Source organism: Zonotrichia leucophrys, chromosome 5 (assembly GCF_028769735.1).
Source record: "Zonotrichia leucophrys gambelii isolate GWCS_2022_RI chromosome 5, RI_Zleu_2.0, whole genome shotgun sequence".
Classification (NCBI taxonomy): domain Eukaryota; kingdom Metazoa; phylum Chordata; class Aves; order Passeriformes; family Passerellidae; genus Zonotrichia; species Zonotrichia leucophrys.
This window is the reverse complement of record NC_088175.1, coordinates 33540217-33556326: the sequence shown is the minus strand read 5'-3', so window position 1 is coordinate 33556326 and position 16110 is coordinate 33540217. Positions and strand designations below refer to the sequence as shown.

General features: G+C 44.6%; 1 protein-coding gene across 2 annotated transcripts in view; it reads left to right on the top strand.

The window, feature by feature from the left end:
• The window catches only part of AMBRA1 (autophagy and beclin 1 regulator 1), a 125984-nt gene extending 109945 nt beyond the window's left edge, over positions 1–16039 (top strand). For both annotated transcript variants that reach the window (XM_064714473.1, XM_064714474.1), the window contains exons 16-18: positions 3917–4009; positions 5549–5742; positions 14452–16039. In XM_064714473.1, the coding sequence (XP_064570543.1) occupies positions 3917–4009; positions 5549–5742; positions 14452–14942 (778 nt within the window). In that variant the 3' untranslated portion in view covers positions 14943–16039. The remainder of the gene's footprint in view (positions 1–3916; positions 4010–5548; positions 5743–14451) is intronic.
• Positions 16040–16110: the final 71 nt, after the last annotated feature.

Genomic DNA, 16110 nt, shown 5'->3' with positions numbered 1-16110 from the left:
GAGGGAGAGGCTTGCTAAGTTGTTGGCTCTTAATACTTAACAGGCTCCACTCTGAATCCTTATTTGACTTTCAGCAAAGCCTGCAAGTCTGTGCCCTTCATCCTCTCCAAGCTCGTTAATAATGTGAGCTGGACACAAGCGTGAAGAAAAGTCCATCTTAGAACAGATCCCTGCTGGGAAATCCAGGCTGTGAGCAGCTCTGCATGTAACAAAGCTAATGGAAATTTCCAGGGAGGGCTTAGAGAGCTTAGTGACAGCCATAAAAGGGAAGACAGTAAGAACTTGACTAAGTGGACTTCTCTGTCCATGACTGACACAGTGCGGAGAATTGCAATTTTTCACCCTAAAGCCCTGGGCAACAAATGTCCTTTTTACTGCATCCACATCCAAGTGGCTCCATGCTACACAGAGCTTCTACCTTATGCCTTGGAAAATGTAAAGTGCTTCTAGCATTTCTATGTCTAGAGTTTGATGAAGCAAAAGTTAAATGCTTACATTACCTGAAAATATTCATTTCTCCAGTGTAAGCTCTGCTTCTTTGGAATGAATCGTCAGGCCTTGATTTGCAAATCTCCTGGGAAACGTACTGTGAAAGGCTGCTCATTTACAAAATTCAAGCAGTATTTTGCAATGGGAGCTAAAAAACCTTTAGGCTTTCTGAGAAGGGAGATTGCACTATTTTAAATAGGTGTGGCTAAACCAGAGCAAATCGTAATCTTAATTGAAAATCTGATTTAAACCAAGGTAATTGTGGTTGTTGCACGCATCTTGTTGTGTACTGAAGTTGGTCTAAGGTCTGATTATGTGATCAAGTTTCTAATGCAAACATGGTGTTAAAACTGGCATTTAGCCTTCACAATAGCAGTATTTCTTTGATGAAATTTTGATCCATTAAGAAAAGACATTATGATCTTCATATAAAAGGTAGTGCCCAACCAGTGCCCTCTGTAAGTTCAGGTGTATGCTCTCCTCACTGTATCTTGATGCAGTCTGAAACATCTCTTCTATAGGCTCATCTAAAGGCTGGAAAACATAATCAGGAGCAATCATGATACTGATCTTAGGGATGTAAAGAGATCAATGTGGATTCCAGCTCAGAGATACCCAGATGCATACAAAAGAGGACAGAGATGGTGCTGAGGGCCTTATGGCTTTTGCAAGAGGTAGATTTGGAAAAGCGTAATTTGTGTAGCTGGCCAAAGAAGAGACTCCTGAAAGGTAGCAGTGAAGGTGCTTACTTCTGCAGGGAGTGCCACCTGTTTATTCTGAGCCACTTCTTTTGCCCAGCAGGAAGACACACCAAACTAAAAAGCCAGGTCAAAGTGGTGCTGAGAATGTTGAACCCCCATCGTGGCCAAGTGTAGTTGTTGCAACCTTGGCCTAAGCCTGTTTGTAGGTGTTCCCAGAGTCAGCGGCCAGAGCAGTGGCTCCATCTGCTACAGGTCCTCCTTGTAGGGAAGGAAGGCAAAGCCCTTGATTCTCTGGCAGTAGAGAAATAGCTAACAGGACCCTGGCAGCGAAGCTCAGCTGATAAATGGCAGTGTTTAAAACCAATATGAAAAGTTACGCATTAAATTGAATGCCTGTTGATTTAACCATGTGCAAACTGACAGCATGAAGTTGGAGTGGACTTTGCAGTCCAACAACCTAATTGTAGAGTAGTGAGACTGCAGAATAGGTAGGAGCATGGTCAGCAGCTTTTTATGAGTGTACTGCATGTCAGCTTGCTACCATGATGCTTTTGTAGAAGTAAAATTGATCCACTCAAAGAAGTGTAGGTAGAAGTGTATGTAGGAGCTGGACTTTCTGTGTATTACAGGAACGTGGTGTTTGGGGGAAGAGAGGAAACATGATATTGTCAGCTCCCATCTTGGCCTGGGGGAAGCTTTGTGGTCTTGTGGTTTCTTGTCTTGAGAGCTGGCAAGCTGGCAAAGACAAGTAAGGCACACATTGGCAAGGAATACTAATAATGTTCGTAGCTGTGAGGGACCATGCCTGTTCTTTAGGAAACATGAAGGTGTGTGGAAGAAGAGGGAAAAGAGCACAGGTCAGCTTGGCTCTGTTGTGTAATAGCTGTAGATACCAAGTACACTAGACTTTTAATGGAAATTTTGACTAGGAGGTCAGAAAGTCTCTCTTGCCTAGGGACTGTGCTGCTTCGCAGACAGCAAAGTGTGACAGCTAATCCTCAGCCAGTATATTAGGCAGGGGATGGAGCAGCCAGAGGGACTGGCACAGTTTTAGTGACAAGTTACCATCTGTCAGTAAACTCCGAAACCTTTGTAAATCAGCATCTCACTGGCAGCTGCTTTCATGAGTTATAATGCAACACAGGACTAGCTTATCACAAAAAAAAAAAAAAAAAAAAGAAAAAAAAAAAAAAAGAAAAAGCAATGGCTGGTTACTTCTTATAGCTTCCATGTGTGATTTTGTTAACCTAATTTTGTTCATCTCTCACCCTGGGTCCTAACCTGGGGTGCTGTCATCCTGGCAGTCCAGCCCCAGGCCTCCAGTACACACTGCTTTCCCATTGCAGCATATGTGACCTGCAGCATCCTCTAAGCTGGGGTTCTTGCCAATTCTGCTGAGGCATCTCTTTACAGGGACAACAGTTTTTATGTGTATGTAAAACATCTCGTTTGTGCCTGAGCCATAACCAGCTACCAACTATTTGCCGTAAATCCTTTCTTCAGATTATGGGACTACCCCTAGTTCTGAGCCTGCCTGCAGGGTGATGGAAGTCCAGCTCTTCAGACAGAGTTCCCTTGTGTCTACACAGGTTTTATTTTGTTGGTTTGTGGGTTTTTTCCCCCCACTTGCCTTTCTGTGACAACTGCACAGCACTGCTGACTCTCCACCCAGCACAATCAGGTGTGTGCAGTCCAGCAACTATGTGGTGGTGCACAGCACCATTTCAAAACTCTTAGGCAGCTCATGTGAGCTATCAGCATGGTGTGACAAAAAAACTGCAGGAAGTACCTTCCATGCTAAATGCAGCCCAGAGTGCCTCTGAAGGTGGAACACATCAGTAGGTGGGAGATGTCTATGCTGCCTGGGACTGCATAGTGAATGCCTGTCCTGTGACATTTCTGTATGGCACAGAGTGAGCTGGATTTGCTCTCACCCTCTTCTTGGTGGGATGTGTACTTGCAGCATTATGGTGGTTTTGTTTCTGTGATTGCTTGTTGTCTTCAGGAGTGGTTAATACCCTTGTCCGTTCCTGTGAGTAGTAAGCCCTGACTTGGTGTATCTTTTGGGGAAATGCTGTGTGAGAGGTTTCCAGAGCATTGGTGGTTCCATTATACTTAGCATTAGATGTAAAATTGAAGTTTGGATTTTTCATCAACAGCCACACATGCTGTTGATGCAGTACAAGCTCTTCTGTGGAAACTTGTTAAAATATCCTCTACATCTGTCCTTGCTCCACAGTGGGATGGATGCGTAGAGATTATCTATAGGTAGAATGAGAATTATTTGCAAAGAAGTTAAATGTTGAATAAGGGCAGTGTCTTACTGACCATTACCTAGTGGAGGAAGTGCTTGCAGACACCACAGGGAGAATTGGCCTTTCCATTCCAGTTCTTTGTTTAGTTACTTGGAGTTAGGGTAACCGGATTTTATACGGACAGTTGTATGTCTTAATTTCCTGAAAATCTCTCTGCTCTCTGCTGTGTCTTGATGCTAATAATGAATTGAAGTGAATGGAATATTCCAGAGTAATCTGTTAGTACAGCACACTATGTTTGCAAGGTGGTTTATGGTGATGAATCCTTTTAATGAAAATGTGAACTGTGAGCTAGATCTGCAGTTTCTGTAGGGCAGGAATCAAGACTATTTATGTTGTGGGGGTGTAATGTGTGCTGGCTTGAACACTTTCCTGTCATACTAATATTTTTTCCTTCTTTGGCATTTTAAGGGCCTTAAACTCTGGAGTTGAGTACCACTGGGACCAGCTGAATGAGAATGTCTTCACTGTGCATTCCAGCAGCAGGAGTACTGAGCGGCCTGGGTGAGTCTCTTGGGTGTTGGGTTAGAAAGATCTGACCCTTTCTGCTGTTTTTGTTAGCTCTGACATAATTTCTTTGTTCCCTTACCACGGGCAGCTTTAAGTATGCAATTTTCTCCCTCTTTGGTATTGCCTGCTTGGGTCACCTGGCCTTCCTCCAGAAGTGACATTCAGTGCCCAAAACTGCCAGTGATAGTAAAGTACATGTGTCATTCAGGGCCCCCATAGCACAGCTGTGAGAGGAACATGTGGGGCTTGATGCATCAAAAACACCATGTAAAGCAAATGGCCTTTGGAAGGTAACTGAAGAACAGGGGAGTTGGCAGAGAAAAGGGCGAGTATATGGTGCCGGCCCAGTGATTGATTTTCATCTTTTTAATTACTCGTCATGGGACAGTTGTTTCTCAGTAATAAAGTCTAAAAATAAAGCTAAATCCCTTAATGTCCCCATTGGCTGTTTCAGTCTGTCCAGTGATGCCCATGTTGTTGTTCTGAGCACAAGGGTGATGCTGCAGTCCACTGCTTCTTGCCATAGTGACAAGTATTTCTCTGTAAGCCAGCTGTTCTCAGCAAGAGGGTGGTAGTTGTGTTTCTGAGTTGTGAGCTTCAGCATACCAAGGAAGTTGTGAGCTTGCTTGCAGGGCAAATATCTGGGCTGTCCTACAGCCTTGGTCTCATTGTGGGTGAAAAATAAGCAGTAGAGATTCTTTACTCTGCTGTATGAGTGGATATTGCCACTACTTAAGTTTCTGACAGTACACACTCAGTCTGGTATAATGGCAGCTTGAAGGCAGAAATACTGGTGCCGAATGAACTGGGTCAAACAGAGAGTAAAAAAAAGTGTAGCCGGTTTCAAAGCCTTATGAAAAAAAGGTTGTAAATGAGGCAATCTTTCCTTGAATCTTGTGACTGTTCCCAGCACTTAGGGGTCAGTTCACAAAACAGGGTTGTGGCATTGTGAAGATTCAGCTGTAGCATTGTGCACTTCAGCTGTTTGAGTCTGAGAAGCCAGTGAGCCTTGTGGTGGTTCCTGTTTGTTTTTGAGAACACAGGATTTCTCTTGTCTGACCGGAATGGGCTGAAATGCCTGCTGGAGTGCATTCATATGCGATGCTGGCAAACTAGGAAGTCCTGAGGAGGGAAAGGCTACAGGCCACATCCATGGAAGTTAAAACTGCCCTGCTGTGCAGAAGGTTTTGTGTGTGTTTGTGCTTCTGCACTGCACATTGTGGGCCTCCTCAACGCAGTGACTCCAAGACAGTTGTTCTGCAGGCTTAATGATGCTGCAGGGATATCTCTCAGTGTCTGTAAAACTTGCTGCTTCTGTGGAAGGGCGAGTGGACTCTAAGACTCCATTGAAACTCAAGAGACCAGTGCGTGTAAATAAGTGCAGGTCACAATTCCTGTCATCCCCATCCTCATGTTGGCAAGCAGGTGCCTGGTTGGAGTGGAGGCAAGAAGAGCCTCTCGTTCGTGTTTCAATCTTGCTTGGGCATGTTGCCTCCAGTGATCCTGGTCTTAATTGGTTTTCTCTCTTTTCAGAACCAGCAGAGCTACGTGGAGGACAGACAGGGACATGGGCCTGATGAATGCTATAGGCCTACAACCCCGCAATCCCCCCACGTCTGTGACATCACAGGGTACCCAGACCTTGGCGCCTCAGCTGCAGAATGCTGAGACTCAGACAGAGAGGGAGGTACAGGAGCAGGAATCCGCCTCTGCAGGGACTGGTGAAGGTAGGAGTTCAATCAGTGGTTCACCTGACAGAGTTTACCTCATGATTTATGAGTTTCCACATATGGTCCACATCCTGTCAGTGCGTTTGGATACTCCTTTTATCTCTTCAACAAAGATTTCTCCCACCTAACTTGCCTGTAGCCAGGCATAGATGATCGGGAGAGTGAATCTCTGGCCATATGAAAAGTCTTTTTCACATGCTTTGAGGAAGGAAATTTCATTCTTCTCCAGATCATTGTCTCTTTGTAGAATCACGTGTACTGCCTTCATTCCTCACACATGTCCTGATCTCCTAACCATCAGCAAGGCTGCAAGCTGCAGTGAGTTATCCTTTCTGCCTCTGTGTTAAGAGTTCAGCTTGATCCTCCAACTTATGCCAAAGGTCTGCAGGCTTCACAAGCTCAACATTTTGATACAAAATAAAATCACTTCTGTAAATCATTGTAAATCACTTCTCACAAAGCATCTTTGAGAATACTGTTTAGTTTGATTGATGAGGTACGTGATGAGTGCCCAGTTGAGCTATACAAAAATGTCTCTAGTGGTTAGCAGTCCAGGAAAACTTATCAATATGTAAGGAGCTGGAAACAGCTACTGTGCAATTCCTGTACAACGTCACTAATCTGTTGAAAACATTGATTTATCCAGGCTTCTTTTCTCAATACTGTAACTTCGTGCTTTCATTCAGCTCTGAAGGCTTGGCTAGATGTGGGTTGGGCAGTATATACATAGGAAAGACGAGAAAATCAAGGAGAGAGTTTTGAAGTTGTTGGCTCATGATAAACCTCCTTGGCTTTGGGAAGTAGCCCACAGCATGCCTGTGTGTGCCTATATGCCTGCTTGTTCTCTGTCGTTCTGAAAGTTACATTTTGGTACGTGACTCTTCCACAGTTTCTGCTGTGTAGTATCCAGCATGTGTGATATGGCTTTGTGTTTCTCTGATCTCAGCTCTTCTGTACAAAGTTAAGTGGGAAATTCCTGCCCGCTGGGGTTTCCGTCTGCTTATCTCAGCAGAGCTGAGATTAACCTCTCTGGAAGGTTGGTACAATTGATGGCGTGTGAATGAGGCTGGAACACAGACTGTCTGGACAAATGCTGAACTCATGGGAACTGGTTCTTCCACTGAATGTGGAACAGACTGAGAACATGATACAGTGTGGGACCTTCTTGCATCAAGGCCATGATGGCTGATGCTGCAGGCTTTTGGAATCAGTTAAACCAGCAGAGTTCTCTGACACTGCTTCTCTCTCCTGCTGTTCTGCAATCATCTGACAGTTTCTTTATCTTGTTCTTTTTAACTTTTCGATTTCCAGATCTATATCATAGGTTTTAACTAGACTGTTAATAAGACGGGGAAAGGGCTGTTCTTTACCAGTGCCTTGGCAGGATATCTTTACAAAGAAGAAAAACATGTAACATTTGGAAGAAAAGGAGTGTAAATAACAAGCCTAGGACAGGTAGTTCTCTTCATCTCTCTTTCTTGCTTGGAAGAAGAGCAGTAAGTTCCACATGTGGTGCAATTTCCATCTCAGACATTGACTTACCACATGTCCCCTTGCAAATGGCCACACCTGCAAAATGAGCTGTCACTCCTGTCAGCTGTATTGGGGTGTGTAGAACAAAGGAGTTACTGCAGTTTAAACACATGCCTCAGAGATGAGCCAAGGTGTTTTTACCTGTTGTTGGTCAGTTCCTATGCCAGTTGTATCCTCAGTGGAAAGTACTGTGTAAGGACTCAAAAGTAACTTGAAATACGGAATTGTGAAGACTATAACGGTCAGGAGGATGAAGGATCAAAACAATCAATAGTAATACATGACAGAAGAATAGTACAAAGAATTGACATGAAGCAGAGAGACAAATTTTCTTCTCCTTTTACCAACATCTTAGGCAGTCAGCCAGGTACTTGTGGCATTGGTGGTCTGGCTCATCTTTGTGCTTCACATTACACATGAGCATTACTGGCTGGTTGTGATGGTAAGCCAGCCATTTTCCTAGCATCATCAACTCTTGTGATGCACATCCAGTGTGTTCCAGCAGGCAACAGGCAAGACCAGGTGCTGTGGTGCTTTTCTGATGGCTAATTTACCCACTGTATGTGCCGTAAGTCTGCCTGCTGGAAGGAAAACTGTGTTTCCTAATAGTATGGTCTAGATGTCAGGGGCAAAAAGGCAAAAAAAAAAAAAAAGGAGAAGAAATGTGAGAAATGTGCTACCAGTAACTTGGAGTATGACCCAGGGCAAATTATTAATCATCTACTAAATGGGAATTAATCTTCCCATAGTACAGCACACCAGGGGCTGTGAAGATTAATTAGTGTTTTGTATGGGGCTTTGAAGATGGAAATCACTATGTAAAGGCTTAGCAGCATTATCATCAGCACAATGGATAAATCAAGTGTGATTCTGAGTAATGTAAAGGAAAGTGGTCTAGTTATTGCCCTGCCATGAGGGGTGAAAAAGCCCCGACCAACTGACCAACCAACTGAAAAAAAACCCTTGTAAGGTTAAAAAAGAAAAAAAAGAAAAAAAAAAAGAGAAAGGCTAATGCCACCCTGAGAGTGGGTTTCTGTCCTCTGTCCTGTCAGCCCTGCTGTTGTGGGGAATTCTGGCTCAGGGCATTTCTTGCAGATATGTGCTTACTGTACAAAAAAAAAAAGAGAGTATGCAGAATTGCATCAGAAATCTAATTAAGTTCTGTGCGGGTATAAATAGTTTCCTTTTCTCATGCAAAGCTCTGCGGGGACTTTGCTGCTCTGATTATCTTTCTGCCTCCTTTGGAGGAATGAGTATATGATGACTTTATTAGAAGTGAATCCCTCTAATGTCTAAATCTTTCTGTTTTGCAGCAGTTAATAGCGGACTTGTGAACTCTTCTTCCACGCCACACATAAAGGAAAGGTAGTTAGAGTTGAGAGAAAACTAGGAGAGGTACCAAGAAATGCTTAAAACAGTGTTTGAACTGTCTCCTGTTTTCTTTTAAGCTGACAGACATAGTGGAAATAGTGATAGAGTTGTAACTTTGAGGCACCCTTAATTAGAAACAATCTGTTGGGCGTTATACTATGTTTTCCTTGCAAATAGACAGGCATAATGGGAGTGGGATCTGTATTCAGCTGGCAGATTGAATCTCACTTAAAACCCAACAAAAATTCCTAATGAGATTTAATGGCCCAAAGTTTTAACCTTTAAAAATTGTAATTCCTGGTCCAGACTGGGTCAGGCTGTGGCTGCCACTTGTTCAGGCTGTTGGATCTTTGTAATACAGTGCAAGGAGCAGTAACTGTAGGGTCTGCAATTTGCCAAAGCTGCTGCAGGCGGAGGGAGAGGGACCTCTGCAGAGCTGCAGGACACTTGTTTGATAGTGGGCCCGCACTGTCCCCTGGCTGTTGGGAGATAACCTGTCTTTCAAGTAATCCAGTTTTTAAAGAGGAAAAAAAACCAACAAATAACTGAAAAGTAGATGTCATCTGATTTCCTGCCATCTGCATTGTCTTTTGGGCTTAAAACTCAGTGCTTGTTGTGCATGTAGGCACATGTCATGAGTTACTGAAATTGTAGCCATCCGAATATTTTCTGTCACTGGATTGCTACTTTGCCTGTCTTTGAGGGAGCAACATATGCTGTCATGCCATATACAGTTTTTAACTTGTTGGGTTGAAGTGTTTATCACCAGCCAATATAAATTTCCATCAATTCCAACTGCTTTCAGATGTTGCAGCAGATTCATTTGAGAGGGAAGAGGATTGTAAAATGAAGGCTTGGGTTTGTGAGATTCAGTCTGTTCAAACTATTGGTAGTGAAAAGACAGCACATGCAAGTAAAACTTTCCTGATATAAGCAAAGGATCCTGGGAGTGCCTGAGGAGCACTTAGAAGCAATCAGTGTGCCTGCATGTGATGTAATTTATTTAATCTGAGACATTAGGAACACGTGTCAAGGGGCTGCTTGGGCAGGAATACTTTGTCCCCAGCCGAGCCTCATGAATGCTAACAAGAAGAAACATGTTGTTTGATGTTAGCTGAACACGTTCTTGCAATGCTCTTGTCAGATGTGATGTGACTTTTGTGTAGTTAGTGTGGAAATGGGAACTGGGACACCAGGGATCAGCTTCCAGATCTGCTTCTCATCCTTCAAGTAGAAACGTGGGTAGATCCCTTAGCCTTTCATCTGCCCGTCCATCTGTAAAATCTGCGTCATATGTCCTATAGAACTGCAAATTTTGGTTTCTCTTTAAAATCCTCTGAAAACCACTACCAAAAAATAGACTTAGGTTCTAGAAGTATGTACTATGGAAGCCTTTACAGCATGATCTACTCCGAGTACTTGGGTCTCTTGGGATTAAATTATGTGGGCTACTTTTAAACTCTCATTATAAAAGTAAGTTTCACTCATATGAATAGCCAAGGTGAGATATTACTAAGAAAATTCTTACAAGTTAAAGCCAGTTGTATTTTTTCTGAGTTGTGTGGAGTTGTTTGCATTAACTACCTCAGAAAGGAAGTGTGAACATGTTTCTGGGCTTGGTTGGAAAGAAAAGTAATTATTGTGGCATTAAAGGAGATATAATTATTCATAGCTGGTTATACTGTGGTGTGCCCCTCCCTTTTCTATTCTTATGCAAGGGGTGAATTAATGTAAAAATGCTGATATTTTTATCTTTAAGCATCTGAATTAGTGGGGCAGCTCACACCTCAGAGCTATTATTTCATGTTCTCTGAAGACTTAGATATCTCCGCAGTGCTTACTGTTCTAATTTTGAAGCTTTGTTTGCAAACATGGTTCCTAACTACTGCTGGTTTTACAAAGCAGAATGTTGAAAACAGAAGAAAATTCAAGAGCAATGTCAGTATATTGCACAGATACAGGGGAGTCTGATCTCATCCTTGCTTCTGTGGACTTTGCATTCCATCAGGAGTGTGCCATCCATTTCCAGAGATAAACAAGTTGTACTCCCTATAAGTACTTCAGAGTGCACTTCCTTTAGAAATGGAAACACCCTGCCTTACGCCCAACTCCATCAAAAGTTTGCAAGATGTTTTGCCTGCATAGTTTTCTGTGTCAAATTCTTGTCTTGCTGGAGTAGCATAGAGGACTTTTTAAAACAGATGCATTAGCTAGGGAATATTTAGCTAAATGTTTGAGACAGCTACATTGACAGAAATCCTCTGGTCTTTGGGATAATTGCTCTCAAGAGTAATGTTTTGTTCTGTGTTTGGAATAGACAGGCGTTTGGACCTCTGGAAAGGTCACTTTGGTTACAGTAGAAAACATTTGTAGGAGCACAGCACTGCAGCAAGCTGATATGTGTGTGGTTTATAGCATTGCTGTTGTTTTGGGTAAGTGCCTGTGTGCCCACCCTGAACCTTCACCAAATGGAAGTCAGCTTATTTCACTTGCTCTGAATACTAATGTAGTCTGCATTGGCAGCCTGGTGAAAGAATGTGTGTGGGAGTCACCAGGCAGTAGGAACGGGCTGTGTGTGAATCTGTGCTGTAGCTCAGCTCAAGGCAAATGGCACAGCAAGCTTTGCTCTGAACTAGTCAGCCCAAGTCATCATTGAAACCTGAGAGAGGAAAAGGGGAGGACAGTCTCCAAAGCAGAGGTGTTTGTTGGCTGCTTGAATGGTGAGGCTCACTTCTGGCTCTTGATGGGCTGGGAATTTCCAGCATTGCTGTATCTCTGGGATCTGAAGGCTCATGCCTTACTGATTCCTGCTGTGCCATCAGCCCTTGCCTGTCTTCTGAGGAAGGAGATGCCTCCATTGGAAATTCAGCCATGGCATATGGTAATTTAGGGGCAGGGAAGAGCCAGGGTTGCTGTGGTGAAGCATATGTTTGTAATGCTGAGGAGCATTGGCTGGCTGGGAGTCCTTGCTGTTTTGCTGTTCCAGTGCTTCTGTACTGGACTCGTTTATTGTAAGTGATCTATCAAGAGCACAGTACCTGCTGTTTCAGGAGTTGTGTAGCTAGGCCTGTCTGGCATGTCTCTAGACCAGGTTGCAAATCTTGGCTTTCTTAAGCTTCCATTCCAGCCTGGCCAGATGGTTGGTAATGAAGTACGACTATGCCCTCAGAAGGAAGTGATGACGGAATCCAAAACCATGCTTCTCAAAACTTCCACTTAGTTCTGCTCATGATTAATGTTTCAATATCCCTTGGCATGCATGTTTTTCACACTGGAGTTTTCCAATATAATAGTTGCCTCTGTCCTCAGTCTTTGTACTGGTCAGCCAAGTTCCTAGTTCGTGCATCAGCCACATCCTGAATAGGATCTCTCTGCTAGAGTTGTGGGTCAGGCTCTGTCCAGGGGGTATTCTTGCTCTCTCCTCTTAGGCTGTGCTGCAGATTCTCATGTGGTTACAGGTGTCTCTGTGGTCCCACTGATGCTCTAATTGAGGGGCAAGGTATAGTGCATGTAGCAGGTTTACTGCTTTCCTAGCAGGAATCTACTTGCACTACTGGTAAGATGTAAATTTGCCCTTAATGTCCATAATATTTCTGCAGGAGGACAATATGTCAGCAGACCTCCTTGAGGATGAAATTCACTGTGTCCTGTGGTAGGGGATGCTGGCAGTGCTTGTTGCAAGTACTACTGAGCCCATGAGAAAAGGGAATGAGCTGTCACTGACTGACTGCATGGCATCTCTCAAGTGGCATGGTGTGGACTTTGCTGAGTATCTTAGCTCTCATGCTGGATACATGATCATCCAATCATTTAGGCTGGAGAACACTTCCAAGATCATCAAGTCCAACCTTTGGCTGAACACCACTATGTAACTAAATTATAGCACTAATTGCCATGTCCTGTCATTTATTAAATAGTTCCAGGAATTGTGACTCCACCACTTCCCTAGGCAGTTAAAATGAGTGAGCACTGTCTCAGTGAAAAAAGTTCTTGCTAATGTCTGCCCTGAACCTGGTGCATCTTGAGGCCATTTCCTCTTATCCTGTTGCTGGTTAACTGGGGTAAGAGACTGGCTGCACCTCCTTTCAGATAGTTGTAGGGAGTGATAAGGTCTCCCCTGACCCTGCTTTTCTCCAGGCTAAGCAACCTCAGTTCCCTTAGCTACTCTTCTTATGACGTGCGCTCCAGACCTTTCACCAGCATCATTGCTCTTCTCTGGATGTGCTCCAGTACCTCAGTGACCTTTCTTGTTGCGAGGGGCCCAAAACTGGCCACAGGGTTCAAGGCGTGGCCTCACTAGTGCGGAGTACAGGGAGACAATCTTCCCTGATCCTGCTGGCCACCCTATTGCTGATACAGGCCATTGGCTTTCTTGGCCACCTGGACACACACTGGATCATGCTCAGCCACTGTCAGCCAGCATGCCCAGGACCTTTTCTGCTGAGCAGCTTTCCAGCCCCCCTTTCCCCAGCCTGTAGTGCCACCTGGGACTGTTGTGACTCAAGGGTACCTTGTTGAACCTCATGCAGTTGGTCTTTGCCTTTGACCTAGCCTGTCCAGATTGTTTGTCAGACCCTTTCTACCCTCCAGCATATCAACACTCCCAACCAACTTACTGTCATCTGTGAGCTCACTGAGAGTGCACTAGAATCTCCTCATCCAAATCATGGATAAAGATATTAAACTCCACAGCCCCAAGTATTTTTGTTTTCCTAGTCAGTGTGGCATTTTGTTTTTTATTGTGTTCTAACTCCTCCCTGCATCTAGCCTTGTTGACATTTGTGTTCATTTCCTTGGTGCCAGGAGAGCTCATGGCTTTCTCCTCAAATCAGCACTGTGATAGCTTCATAGAGGTGGGAGTGAGATTTATTTCTTTAATAAGAATCAGCAAGATCCCACTGTGGAATGTTTCTAGCAGTTTATTATTACAGATTGTTATCCCCAAATGCTCCGGGTAGGGTTTGTAGCAAAAGGAGGATGTTGAGAAACTGAACTGGAATGAACTTCCCTGTCATGGTGTTTTAATCTTCTACATGGACAATTCTTTGGTGAGATTTTGTTCTCCTGAAGTAATCTTGAGCAACCAGAGTATGTGACGATGGTTCTCTCAGAGCTCACTACAGCCTGACAATAAAGGGAAGCCTCAGAGATAAGAGTAGACAAAGACTGTAGGTCTTGAGATGGTTTTTTTGTATTCCTCAAAAGATATCAGTCAAGGGGAGCAGGAGCCTACACACTTGATCATGGCTAATATGGAAGACCATGTTCTGTAGCTTCTGTTTGCTGTTGGCCAGCTTCTTTTGTCCTCCCTAGATTGACACTGGGGACATTGCCAGTGTGTCATCTGCCTACTTCTCAAACAGGTGAAGTAGGAAAAGCCATGGGGTTCTTTAACACCATGGTGAACTGTTTGGTTTATTGCAGTGAAAACTGAGGTTTCTCTTCTTGTCCCCGTGGGTAGAGATAATCTCTACAGCTGTGATAAAGCATCCTGCCTCTTTGACTACTACCCCTTCCCCCATCTTTATGGCCAGATGAGACCTGCTTTTCCAGGGCTTGGGCATGCAAGTCTCTGAGGATTACCTGTGGAAATGACCAAGATTTTCTTGACAGAATTCAGTGCCTTTGTTTTACACTTAACCAAGTGGCAAGTTATGGAAATAAAATACTGGGGTCTGTGTGGAATAGAACCTTCATCTTCTGTCCCAGCACCACACACTGCATGATGCAACTACTCAGCATGCTTTATTTTGTGTCGTGGTTTGCCTTGTGCACCAGAGTTGCTTCTGCTTTCTTTTGCAGGTGAAGGTCCAGAATATGGGGCCAGTGGGGAGGATGCCCTGAGCAGGATTCAAAGGCTGATGGCAGAAGGTGGCATGACTGCCGTGGTTCAGAGGGAGCAGAGCACCACCATGGCATCCATGGGTGGCTTTGGCAACAACATCATTGTGAGCCACCGGATCCACCGCAGCTCTCAGACTGGCACAGAGCCCACTGGAGCTGAGGGCACGTCGGCACAGCAGTCCACCTCTCAGCAGCTGGGCACAGAGCTGGAGGGACGGATCCTGTCGGAGTCCGTGCAGCTGCCGGAGCGTGGCCTGAGCCCACGGACAGCCCCTAGTGGGAGTGAAGGACAAAGCGCTGGTGACCTGGATCTGCCAGATCAGGCCCAGTCCTCCATGGACACCGAGGGACCAATTGAATACAGTGACCTAACTAACAATAACCATCTTTCTGACAGTACCAACTTCTATAGTAATGACAGCACCAGTGGGGAGTCGCGGAACAGGTAGAGATTGAGTTGTGTGTTGGTGCTACCCTTGTACTGCTCAGCAGAGACCTGTACCTCACAGCTGGCCAGGAGCTGGAAGAGCAGGGATGGGTGGCTCTAACAGGATGCTGGTGGTTCAGAGGGCTTCTCTATCCTGGGTGATGGGGGAAGGGATAAGAATTGCAAGGGAAGCCATGGGAAAGAAAGCATACTTAACTTCCAACATTCCCACTGCTGAGGAGTTAACAGGAATACAAACCACACTTGCTGCACATCAGCCAAATTTTGAAGCCCCATGGCATCTCCAGAGCTAAGCCCTGCAACTTGGTATGTCATCCTTTGTAAAGCCTTTTTCCTTTCCTTTTTCCTGCCCTTTTATACCCATGGAGCTGATCAGTAGAGTGAAGAAAGGGAAGGGGGCCTGCAGCATCCTTCTGGAGACAGGCAGTACTGGGCAAACCCAGGCGTGATGCTCCAGCTCTGTTGCTGGAGTGGAGGAGTCTTCCAGGCCACAGTCGCTTTCCATAGCACAGCACTGCTCCCCCAGAGTGTGGTGTTCTGAGACCAGTCCTGCCTATGCTGTGGTCTTTTCTGGGAAGAACTGGGCTTCACCAGAACATGCATGGCTCAGGATATGCTCACAGATGGAGTCTTTCCTTTTTAGAGTTAGTTTAGGACTTGGCAGGAACCGAAGCAGAGATGCCGTATGGATAGGTAGAGGGACAAGGGCTACTGCTCTCTAGTCAGGATGCAGTTCTCACAAGGATGTTCTAAGCTGTGCCAATATTAACATGAATGAGCCACTCCAGTGGTTTCGTGGTGCCAGGACTGAGCTGCACATCCTTGACAGAGGGCAGGAAGTCTCTTTTCAGCTCCAGGCCAGGGTGTGAGGTATGGGTCTGTGATGTAAGGTGTTGCATGTGAAATCTTGACCTTGTACATGTAGTTTCTAGTGGAGAAGTCAAGGCTCTGATACTTTGTTTTTAGTCTCAAATGTGATTTTCCTTTTCGTTTGTAACTCTCCATCCCTAGCAGGCTTATGGAGGAAGTACGGGGAGAGTGTGAGTGCTGACGAGGGAAACACCAAAGATCAATGTCATTAAAATATGACAAACCCTTGCTTGACCTCCTGTCTTCATTTATGTGATGGTTGTCTCTGTCTTTGGCCTTGGGGACAGATACTTTCATCT